This window comes from Octodon degus, unplaced genomic scaffold, assembly GCF_000260255.1.
Source record: "Octodon degus isolate 3935 unplaced genomic scaffold, OctDeg1.0 scaffold00005, whole genome shotgun sequence".
NCBI classification, from domain to species: Eukaryota; Metazoa; Chordata; class Mammalia; order Rodentia; family Octodontidae; genus Octodon; species Octodon degus.
In genome coordinates this window covers 23,266,509-23,277,946 of record NW_004524581.1, presented here as the reverse complement: position 1 = coordinate 23,277,946, position 11,438 = coordinate 23,266,509, and the positions used below count along the sequence as shown (strand labels likewise).

Genomic DNA, 11,438 nt, shown 5'->3' with positions numbered 1-11,438 from the left:
CATGCAGTTTGGCTTTTTTTTTTTTTTTTTTTTTTGCATCATTTTTAAAATGTAGATAAACTCAGTGATTGTTTGGCGGAACTGGGGATTGAACTCAGGCCTTTGTGCTTGCCAGGCAAGTGCTTATTCTACTGAGCCATCTTGCCAGGCAAGTGTTTATTCTACTGAGCCATCTCCCTGGCCCCACATCTAGCTTTTTAACATTAGGTTATAACCATCACCACCATCCTTTCCCAAAATGTTTTCCTCTTTTCCTGTATCTTTTTCTTTTTTGTGAATTTAGGACAGGGTCTACAGGGTGTACAGGGTCTCATTAGATCGGAATTGTCGTGATCCTCCTATTTTCAGCCTCCCAAGCTCTAATCGGGATTACAGGTGCATACTGCACCACCACACCCAGTCTCAATCTCAGTCTCAGCACGCCCAGGGGGGGTGGGGGATGGCAGTGCTCACTGGGGATGGAACCCCAGCCGCTGTGCTTTGCCTAAGCAGGCGCTGTAGTCCACTGAGCTATCTGGCCAGCCCCTCTTTTTCTGTATCTTACTGACTTGCTAGAAATGACTACAAATCTAAAATTCAGTGTATATAATATTTCTAAGCATGCATAAAAGCTTTTTACACTAGAGCCCAGTGTGGTGATGCACGTCTGTCTTCCCAGCACTCCAGAGACTGCAGCAGGAGTGGCACAGGTTTGGAGCTTGGGCTGCATAGTGAGTTCAGGCCCAGCCTGGACACAATAGTGAGATCCTATCTCAAAACAAAACAAAATCCTACTGTGGTGGTAATCCCAGCACTCAGAGCCAGAGGCAGGAGGATTGCTGTGAGTTCCAGGTCTGGGCTACAAAGTGAGTTCAAGGCTAGCCTGAATCATATTGTGAAACCCTGTCTCAAAATCAAAATAAAATAAATAAAATCAAACAAAGCTTTCGTACTAGGTAATTTGTGTTTCCTAAAGAAAGTTTAGAGAAATGATAACTCAGCATCTTCGCTTGCAGAAATTCATTGTGAAATCTTGTTATTCAAGATTTCATGCAGGAAATTGGAACGCTATAGAGAAGATTAGCATGGCCCCTGCACAATGTGGCAATTAATGATTAAAACAGAAATTTAACTTTTTTTTTTTTTTTTTTTTTTGCCTTTTTTGAGACAGTTTAACTATATAGTTCAGGATAGCCTTCAGCATAACTTTGTAGCCCAGGTTGACCTTGAATTTGCAGCAGTCCTCCTGCCTCAGCCTCCCAAGTGCTGGGACTACAGGTGTGAGCAACCTCGCCCTGCTTCAACTTTTATTTAGAAGTACAGTATAAAAATTCTGTAGTTGAAATGTAGTGTTAACCCTAAGCAGTTGATCATCTTTTTTTTTTAATGTATTTGGTTGTGGCAGGGTCTTACCATGCAGCCTGGACGCGTGGCAATCTTCCTTTCAGCCTCCCCAGCGTGGGGAATACAGGCCTGTGCCACTACTCTGGCCAGCTCAGCCTGCCCTGGGGATGGGGATGGGGCTGGTGCGGCATGTGGTGCTGGGATTGAACTGTGGTCCCTGCATTTGCTTAAGCTTGGTTAAGCAGGCACTTTAGTCCACTGAGCTATCTCGCCTGCCCTTCATCATCTTTTTAATACATATCATTTTATGTGCCAAAGTACTGTGAATTATTATATTTTTAATTTAATTTTGCATAATGTTTAATAAGAAATCAGCTGGGTGCAGTACCACATGCCTGTAATCCTAACCGCTTAAGAGCCTGAGGCAAGCGAACCGCTTGATCTCGGGATTTTGAGGCTAGTCTGGGCAACACTCAAGACCCCATCTCAAAGAAAAACAAACAGGAACTAAGATAGTGGCATCTCTTTGTATCCTTTAATTCTTTTTCCCTGTATTATCTTCTAAAGTCATTAAGCCATCCATTATAATTGAGCCTTAGATATTCATGGTGGGGAGGCTGGCAGGTAAAGCACTCTGCAGTGCCACCAGGCTTTACTTTCAGCATTTATTTATTTATTTATTTATTTATTTATTTATTGTATTTTAGGACAGGGTCTATAGGGTCTCACTATGTAGATCAGGCTTGTATGATCCTCCTGTTTTCAGCCTCAAAGAGTTGGGATTACAGGTGCACACCACCACGCCCAGTTTCGGTTGCCCCCTCACTGTGCCCCGGGGGTGGGGCTGACGCTGCATGCCAGGGTTCGAACCCTGGCTGCTGTCTGCCTAAGCAGGCGCTTTAATCCTCTGAGCTATTTGGCTAGGACTTGGAACTTTCAGCATTGTGTACCTTAAGCCTCTGCAAATCTGTACCCAGGTAGATTCACCCAAGACTTGTAGGATTGAATCGAGAGTCAGGAACACCACTGACCTGTGGCTCCTGGTATAAAATTAATAGCTGAAGGACGTCTTCAGGCTGGTTTTATGCCCATGGATGGTGTTGTACCCAGGCATGACATAAGTAGATTCTTGTTGGAGCTTAGGATTCTAGGGGGCTGGGGTGTAGCTCCGTGTTGGGCACTTTCCTAGCAAGCCCAAGAGCTGCATTTTGGTCTCCAGCCTGCAATATCAACAATAAAAACTTTTTTTTTTTTTTTGTATTTTTAGGAAAGGCTGTACAGTGTGTTCAGGGTCTCACTACTAGATTGGACTTGTAGTGATCCACTTGTTTACAGCCTCCCAAGTGCTGGAATTACAGGTGCGTGCCACCACACCCAGTGTCTCAGCACGCCCCAGGGTCAGGGCCAACACGGCAGGCCCTGTCCCTGCTTGTAGGCACTTTAATCCACTGAGCTATTTGGCTGGCCCAACAATAAAAACTTCTGAGCAACCTTTGATAACTATGTTAAGCACAGTTTCTGTCAGCCTTGAAGGGTTTTTTTTTTTTTTTTTTTTTGAAGTTTTTCATGGTGTATGTTTCTGGAGGATTTTTTTTTTATCTTGCGGAACCGGGGATTGAACTCAGGCCCTTGCACTTGCCAGGGAAGTGCTTATTCCACTGAGCCATCTCCCCGGCCCTTCTGGAGGATTTTAGAGTTTGTTAGTTTTTCCCAAACTTGAAAACTAAGACCACCGCAGAACACATCCTCAAACCCGCCTTTGAGGTCTGATGTGTGCAGTTGGTGGTTGTCCAGTCAGCAAGCTTCAGATTGTCCTCACCTCACTGCTGGAATTTATCTCAAGAAGGCCTGGGCCGGAGGTTATCGTCCTTCTCCTGCTACAGTAATCCTGGATGTCTCGGCGTTCAGGGATCCCTACGGCTGCACTGTTAGTGGCCATTCCTGTGCAGTGGGTGGCAGCTGTGGGTTCTGAGAGTTCTAGAACTCAAGGACAGCCCAGGGAGTTCCAGCAGGCAAGTTCAATGATTTTCACACTTTTCCTCCCAGTGGAGGAAGGGTTGAGCACACCTAGTGGAAAGAAATGGGGTCGCCTGCCTCCTCCCCCGACGACAGCTACTAGGTGCCCCAGAGAGCCCCAGGCCCCAGGTAACAAAGTTCAGAACTCCTCTGTGAGCCAGGCACTGTGGGATTACACCTTAGTAGTCCCAGCTCTCAGCAGGCTGAACAGGAGATCACCGCAAGTTTGAGGGTAGCCTGGGCTGCGCAGTGAGTTGAAGGCCAGCCTGGAATATATACCGAGACCCTGCCTCAAAAAGCAAACAAGATCACGCTTGTGGTCTGTTAACTTCCTTTAGAGATGGGAGAACAGGGGCCCCAACAAGGTGGGACTTGTGGTCAGTGACAGTCAGGTAAACATACACGTGAGCCCCACAGCTTCCAGTCCTCTCCCTACTCTGTGCCTCCCCAGTCTCTGTGACGTCCACGCCCAGAGTGTGGTCACTGCTGCTCGGAATTACTGCACATTGTTTGCTAGCTGGAGTGCTGAAGATACTGGGTGCATGTCTGCTCCACCTCATTCCAACAGGGTATGAGACCCTGTTTCAAAATAAAAAGGGCTGGGGCTTACTAGTGGGTTTGATCTCTCCTAGTCCTACAAACAATGGTGTTTGTTTGAACACAATAGTTCACTTTTCAGCTTTTCTTTTTCTTTTTCTTTTTCTTTTTTTTTTTTTTTGTGGTACCAGGGATTGAACTCAGGACCCTGTGCTTGCCCAGCAAGTGCTTATTCTACTGAGCTATCTCCACGGCCCTGCTTTTCTGTACTATAACACATGCAACTTTTGTTGTTGTTGATCTCTCATGTTTTAGGATATCCTCATTTGCTATTTCTTGTCCTGAACAGTATGTGCTAAGAATATATTAAATGAATAATGAGTATTGACCCCCCCACTGAGCAACTGGAGTAAAGATAGAAGTAAGGAAGCAGGCGCCCCATTCCCTAGGCCCTTCAGTGGAAGAAACAGGAGGAGGCACAAGAGAAGTGCGCAGTTTATTGGTGGCCCCCATGTTTACCTTCGTGTCTTAAAAAGTTGGAAACTGGACACACTGGATGAAACAGGGTTTTGAACCTAGGTTGTCAAGCAGTGCAGAACAGTGACTGCTTGTGCCCTAAGTGCTCAAGCTTCTTATGAGGCCAAGGGACAGGACAGGGGACCCAACTGGGCCCTGGGGGCCTGCCTGAGTGGGGCTGATGTGGTGGGAGGCAAACAGGCTGAAGTCCACAGGGTGGACAGCTGCACCCTGGAAGGCTTTCAGTCTCCTCGAGTAACCTAAGTGTGCCCTGGACAAAGCACAAAAATGTCTGTGTGGGCATAAGGATACCCAGCCTCTGATAGTTAACATTTAACCAGTGTCCAGCCAAGTTCATTGGCTCATGTCTGTACTCTCACCTACTCAGGAGACAGACAGGAGGGTCACTCAAGCCTAGCAGGAGTTCAAGGCCAGGTTGGACAATATAGGAGACCCATCTCATGGGGGGTGGGGGGGTTGAGGCAGAAATGACCAGAGATGCAAACAGTAGGAAGTACCGCTCAAGAGAAAAAAAGTCAGTAAAATCAGCAGGTGTACTCTCAGAAACTACACAGATGATAGAATTACTGCAGAAAGACATTAAAAAGTATTCACTTTTTTGTGGATTTAAGAAAGTGGGAAAAAAATAGAAGAAAGGTTGAACATATGACATGGTGACATGGCAGATAAAGGAAAAATCTAACTTGAACTTCTAAAGCTGAAATCCACAATGTTTAAAAATATGCTGGGTGGAATGAACAGTCAGTTGCAGATACTGCAAAAGAAGAAAGGAACGTGAAGTCAGCAGTAGAAACTATCCCAAGTGAAAGCCAGAGAGATAAAAATCATGGAACAAAAATGGTATCAGTGAGCAGTCTCATAGATACATAATTGGGGTCCCAGAAAGAGGAGGGACACAAAATATTTGAAAACATTAAAGATTTTTCTAAATTGAAGAAAAACTATAAACATATAAATTCTGTAAGTCTAATGAACCTCAAAAATAAGAAATGTGAAGGGCTGGCAGTATAGCTCAGCAAACTAAGCGCTTGCGTAGGTAAGCACAGGGGCTGGGGTTCGGTCCCTGGCACTGCATGCCAGCTGGCCCCACTCCCAGCTGGCATGGAGTAAATCCCAGCACTAGGGAGGCACAAATCAAGAGGATCACTACAAGTCCAAGCTGCGTAGTGAGACCCTGGGGTACACACAAAAACAAACCAAAAGGAAAAACTTAAAAATAAGAAATGTAAAAAGCAAAAGCAAAAACTATACCAAGGCACAAAATTAGCGGTAAAGAGAAAAATGAGAAAATCCAGAGCAAAAAAACCCCCAAAGATTAAAAAATAATAGTAACAGAAGCCAGCCTTGGTACGAAATACCTACAGGCCCACCACTCTTGGAAGGGTAAAGCAGGAGGACAAGTTCAAATCCGGTCTGGGCAATTTAGTGAGTTAGCAAAACCTAATCTTGTCTGGTGCCAGAAATCGACTCAGGACCTTCCACTTGCCAGGCAAGTACTATACCACTGAGCTATATGCCCAGCCCCAAAAAACCTATTTCAAAGTGAAAAATAAGCAAAGGTGTAGGGATTAGTTCCATGCAAAGATACGCAGTATGGATCCACACTCTCCTTCGTGTGGCTGGCTGACTTCCTCCAGTGTTTTGAAATGTCACTGTTACATGTGTCCTCTTGATTAAAAGCTACTATTCACAGGATCTAGGGGGCCTTGTGCATTAGCTCAGTTGTTTAAAGCGCCTACTTGGGCAAACCCAGTTAGGCCCAGGGGACCTTGATTCGATCCTCAACTCCACATGCCACACCAGACCTGCCCTTAAGGCACCCTGAGCCAGCTAAAACAAAACAAAACAAAGAATCTTTCACAGGATCTGTGGACCTCTGTTTGGTTCTTTTGTTTGTTTTTGCCTTTTTGAGTTAGTGTCTCACTATGCAATTTAGGCTGGTCTTAAACACCCACTTCATAACCCATGCTGGCCTCATACTTGCAGCAGTCTTCCTGCTTCAACTCCCGAGTGCTGGTGACCTTTGTTAAGAGTAATTTTATGGGGCCAGAGAGATGGCTCAGTAGAATAAGTGCTTGCCTGCCAAGCACAAGGGCATGAGTTCAATCCCTGGTTCTGCCAAAAAAAAAAGTAATTTTAGAAGGATTTTTTTGCTGGCTCAGGCTGCCACAAATGCAGGTATGGTGTGGCACCAGGAGCTGGGGATCGAACCACGGTCCCACAAGCCTGACTGTTTGCCCAGGCAAGAGCTTAAAGAACTGAGCTAACCAGCAAACCCCCAAGAGTAATTTTAAATGTTAGCTGTTATTTTTTTTAGGGATAGTAGTTCAGTGTCTGGGGTAGTGATTTCTAAGCTGTGGGTGCTGTCAGAACTTTGTAAAAGCAATAGATGCCACTGTCAAGAAGTGCTGTGGGGGCCGGGGAGATGGCTCAGTGGAATAAGCGCTTCCCTAGCAAGCACAAGCGTCTGAGTTCAATCCCCGGTTCCACCAAAAAAAAAAAAAAAAAAAAAACTGAATTAAGAAGTGCTGTGGTAAGGGGGCTGTGTCTTGTCACATGCTTTGGTCCTGTAGGGATTTGTTGGTCTCTTGGTGGTCCTGGGGAGAAGATGGTGAGAAGATTTAGAAAATAAAGATAAGAGATAATAGCTGAGGTCAGGTGGTAGACCAGGCCTGGTTGGCAAAGGACCCCTGAACAATAGTAAGGGTATTTATTTATACCTTTGCAAAGTTAGGAGATACAAGGTTGCCTAGCAACTAATAACCAGCAATGTCCAGGCACAATCTTACTTGTTTCATTTTATGTAGTTGGTACAGGGTCTCACTGTGCAGCTCAGACTCGTAATGATCCTCTTTGTTTTCAGCCTCCCCAAGGCTAGGATTACAGGTGTGCACCACCACACCAGGACTCATTCATCAGCTCAGTGAGCCCCAAGGGCAGGGCTGGCTGTGATATGTGGGACCAGGAAGGGATCGAACCCTGGTCCCTGCACTTGCCAAAGCAGGCACTCAGCCCACTGAGCTATCTTGCCAGCCGTAGGATTTTTTTTTTTTAAGACTGAGGCACCTTGACTGCTTTAGGCAATGAGACCTCATCAGTGAGGCCTGCCCTCCCACGTATAATCAATTGCCAGCTTTATGGACTCCCAACTGGTCTAGTCCCTGAGGAGGGCATCTCCTCCACACAGCCTTGCAAGACCCTGCTGGTCTCAGCACCCACTCACAGATGCCGGGGTTGTTCTCAACACCTCACTTTGAGCCCTTGGTGTCCTTACCCTTTAGTCAGTTTGACAATTTTTTTTGGTACCTGGACCTCGGTGGCCATGAGTCATGCCTAGGAAAGGGGTAGCTTGTGTTTGGGAAGGTACAGCTGAGGATGCAATGGAAGAGAGCCTTATCTCTTGTCCCTTGAAAACCTGTTTAAGATAGAAAAGAATATGACCCTGTGTCAAGATAGACTCCCTAGAGGGGCCAGCAAGGTAGCTCAGCATACTAAGGCACTTGTTTAGGCAAGTGTAGAGACCTCACCGTGGTTTGATATCTGGCGCCACATGCTGTGCCAGCCCCATCCCCAGCTGTGCCAGTCCCATCCCCAGAACGGGCTGAGCTGGCCAGAGTCTGGGCATGGTGGTCTGCACCTATAATCCCAGCGCTGGGGAGGCTGAAACCAGGAGGATCACCATGAGTCTGAGCTGTGTAGGGAGACCCTGTAACAACCAAATACACTAAAAAAGACTACCTAGGCTGTCCCGACTATGCAGGCTCACAGAGGTTTCCCTAGGAGCATCTTCCCAAGAAGGGTGTTCATGAGCCAAAGCAACTTGTCTCCCGGGAATGTGCCTCCAGGACTTTGACTTTGTGTGTGTGTGTGTGTGTGTGTGTGTGTGTGTGTGAAACCGGGGATTGAACTCAGGCCCTTGTGCTTACCAGGCAAGCACTTATTCTACTGACCTATCTCCCAGCCCCTCTACTTTGACTGTTTAAGGACTAGCTTGTCACTTACAACATTGAAGTAGCAAGTGTTCTGTCATTGAAAGGCCTGGTGGCAGTGACATTGCAATGGCAGTGGTGTGACCTGCTTGACATTCCTGAGAACTTGCTTGACAATCTTGGGAACCCAGCAGATAAAGGAAGGAGGTGAGGGTGCCAAGAAGGGAGGAGGCTGGGGGGAACTGTTGATCTTTGGTGTGGTCTGTTTCTTTCATTTGTTATTAATTAGCTGGTATCAGAGAATTGTAGATGATTGATTGATTGAGGTTCTAGGGATTGAACCCAGGGCCTCTGCGCTAAGCTATATTCACAGTTCCTGTTCTGTTCTGTTCTGTTCCGTTCTGTTCTCCTATTGTCCTATTCTCCTATTCTATCCTATTTTGAGACATGGTTTCACTAAGTCCCAGTTGCCCAGACTGGACTTAAACTTGCAATCTTTCCTGCCTGTCGGGATCCCAAGTGCTAGGATTATAGGCATGTGCCACTATACCCAGCTTCCAAACACTTTAAAAAATAAACTCACAGCCAGTGAGGTGATACACATCTGTAATTCTCAGCTACTCAGGAGACTGAAGCAGGAAGATCGTGAGTTCAAGGCCGACGTGGGCAACGTACCTAGAACCTGTCTAAAATTAATTAAAATAAAAATAAACATACAGAGGATACAGTAGAAGTACTTTAAAATGATCTATGATGTCTGCTGGTAGGCTTAACTACCTCATAATTGTCTGATTTATTCCATGTGATTGTGATGTCTGGCAGACCAGCCCATGGTAGAACAGTAATGGCCAGTGTAGTACCACCACTGTCAGTGTCACATAGGTTTATGGGACACCTTCCCATGTGTCCTGTATATCTGTTTGGTGGCAGTTTTCCTGACTCTCTCCCAGACGCCACTCCTCCATGGTCCTGGCACCAACACAGTGGGGACCTGACCGCACCCGGCTCTAGCGAGCACCTTTCCCTTACTTAGCTCACAGCTCTGCCTCTTTCCAGCCCTGGCTGTTGCCTCTTACAGGCTTTCTCTTCCTTCTTCCTTCCTCCCAGTCATCCCTTCTCCATGAAGCTCTTATATGCACACAGCTTGTCATCACCTGGTCACTGCAGGGACAGTGCCCCATGGCAGAGACTCACCTCCCAGTGGCAGGAATGCACTCTCTCCTGGACCTTGTGGTTGATAGGGTGGAGCACCTGGGGAAGCTGGGGAGGAGGTGCAGGTCAGACAGAGCAGACACTGAGCCTTGTCTTAGGCACGCCCCTCCTCTGGGCATCTCTTCAGGGCTTCACCCTCAGCAGCTGCTGCTCACAGCCACCCATCCCAGCCGCACAGAACCCCAGAGTTAGCGTTCTGTGATGTCAGCTGTTCCACACAGCTGCAGATGGCTTGAGGCTGTGTTGCCGGGTGGCAGATCACTAGTGTAAGTGACCTGCATCCGGGGAGTCACTGGTGGGAGCTGTGTCCTTAGTTGTCAGGGCTCAGGAGAACGAACCACTGGCCGGCTGAGGTTCCCACCCCAGTGTCCTGTCCAGGACGTAGGCTGTTGGGAATTGAACAGTGCAGTGCTGCAGAGAAAGAGCCAGGCCTCGGGCCAGGCGCTCTTCTTTCTCTAAGCCCAGGGACCTTCTCTGTCTGTCAAGCTGGAGCCAGAGCTGTAGGTTGCTGTCCACAGCCAGAGACACAGCCACAAACCTACAGACTTCCGAATCTGACAGCTGTCCTAAAACAGATGTTACTCCTCCCTCCGCTGGCTATCCTTGGTTTGAAGAAATTATGCTTCTCTTTCTTTAGGGGATCTGCTGCAGCTACCTGATTGGTCTAGAGTCCTTCTTAACTGGCTTTTGTGGATTTATTTTCAATAAAAACCATTTAAATTGAGTACTTTTCCTGTTTTTTTCTTTTTTAATACTGAGACTGAGCCCTGGGATGTTCCACCACTGAGCGATATCTCCAGCCTTTTTTTATGTTTTATTTTGAGACACAGTCTTGCTAAATTGCCCAGCTGGGGCTTGAACTTGGGAACCTCTTGCTTCAGTCTCCCAGATGTGTAATTGCAAGCACCATCATGCCTGACCTCCAGACCTTTTAAGATTTTTGGTTTTTGTTTGTTTTGTTCTGTGTTGTGTCAGAGTCTTGCTAAGTTGCCTAGACTGGTCTCAAACTTGTCATCTCTGCCTCAGTCTCCCTCACTGCTGCAGTTACAGGTAGGCACTGCCATGCATAGCTTAAAATGAAAACTTTCTTGAATGATGACAAATTCTTGTTTACTTTCATTTATTTTGAGATGGATCTTGCTCTGTTGCACAGGCTGGCCTCCAACTCCTGACCATGAATTCCTGGGCGCAAATGATCTTCCTGCCTCAGCCTCTTTTGTAGCTGCAACTAAAGGACACCACCAACTTTAATAATAACATTTTTTTTAAGAATCATGTGGATGGGCTAGGGAGATGGCTCAGTGGAATAAGCGCTTCCCTGGCAAGCGCAGGGGTCTGAGTTCAATCCCTGGTTCCACCAAAATAAAAGAGAATCACATGAATAATAAGAAAGCTAGGGGGAAAAAAAAAAAACCTATGAATCGTGCATTATTTACCCAGAATAGCATCGCATGTGTTGTTACGTTGTGTCGACGCCTCTGGCTCAGTCCGACTTGCTGAAACGTGCTTTCCGCTTCCTCCTCTCCAGTTGTCATGGATGATGATGACGACTCGTGTCTCCTCGATCTTATTGGGTAAGAGACTCCTCCCACATCTGGAGAGTTGATCACATGAGGCTTGCTCACCAGAACAGCCTCACTATAGTAATACCCACTGAGCTTTGAAATAAAGTTGAATCATGGTAGTCAAAGCAGCAAGTGGAAGAGGTCTCTGTCAATTGGGGGGGCATTATTCAGGTGTCCCTTACTAAAGCTTTGTTCCAAAAGTCCCCAGGGGTTGGGGCTGGCGAGATGGCGATGGCTCAGTGGTCTAAAGCACCTACTTGGAACGAGCTTGACAAAGCACAGGGACCGCGGTTCGATCCCCCAGCACCACATGCCAGCC

At 46.7% G+C, this 11,438-nt stretch overlaps 1 protein-coding gene and 1 non-coding gene across 5 annotated transcripts in view; both read left to right on the top strand.

The window, feature by feature from the left end:
* The window catches only part of Bicral (BRD4 interacting chromatin remodeling complex associated protein like), a 100,360-nt gene that overhangs the window by 46,601 nt on the left and 42,321 nt on the right, over nt 1–11,438 (top strand). For all 4 annotated transcript variants that reach the window (XM_023719857.1, XM_023719854.1, XM_023719861.1 and 1 more), the window contains exon 2: nt 11,083–11,128. In XM_023719857.1, the coding sequence (XP_023575625.1) occupies nt 11,088–11,128 (41 nt within the window). In that variant the 5' untranslated portion in view covers nt 11,083–11,087. The remainder of the gene's footprint in view (nt 1–11,082; nt 11,129–11,438) is intronic.
* On the top strand, nt 1,008–1,118 carry LOC111818730. Its single transcript, XR_002822646.1, has one exon. It is a non-coding gene; the product is annotated as a U6 spliceosomal RNA (small nuclear RNA).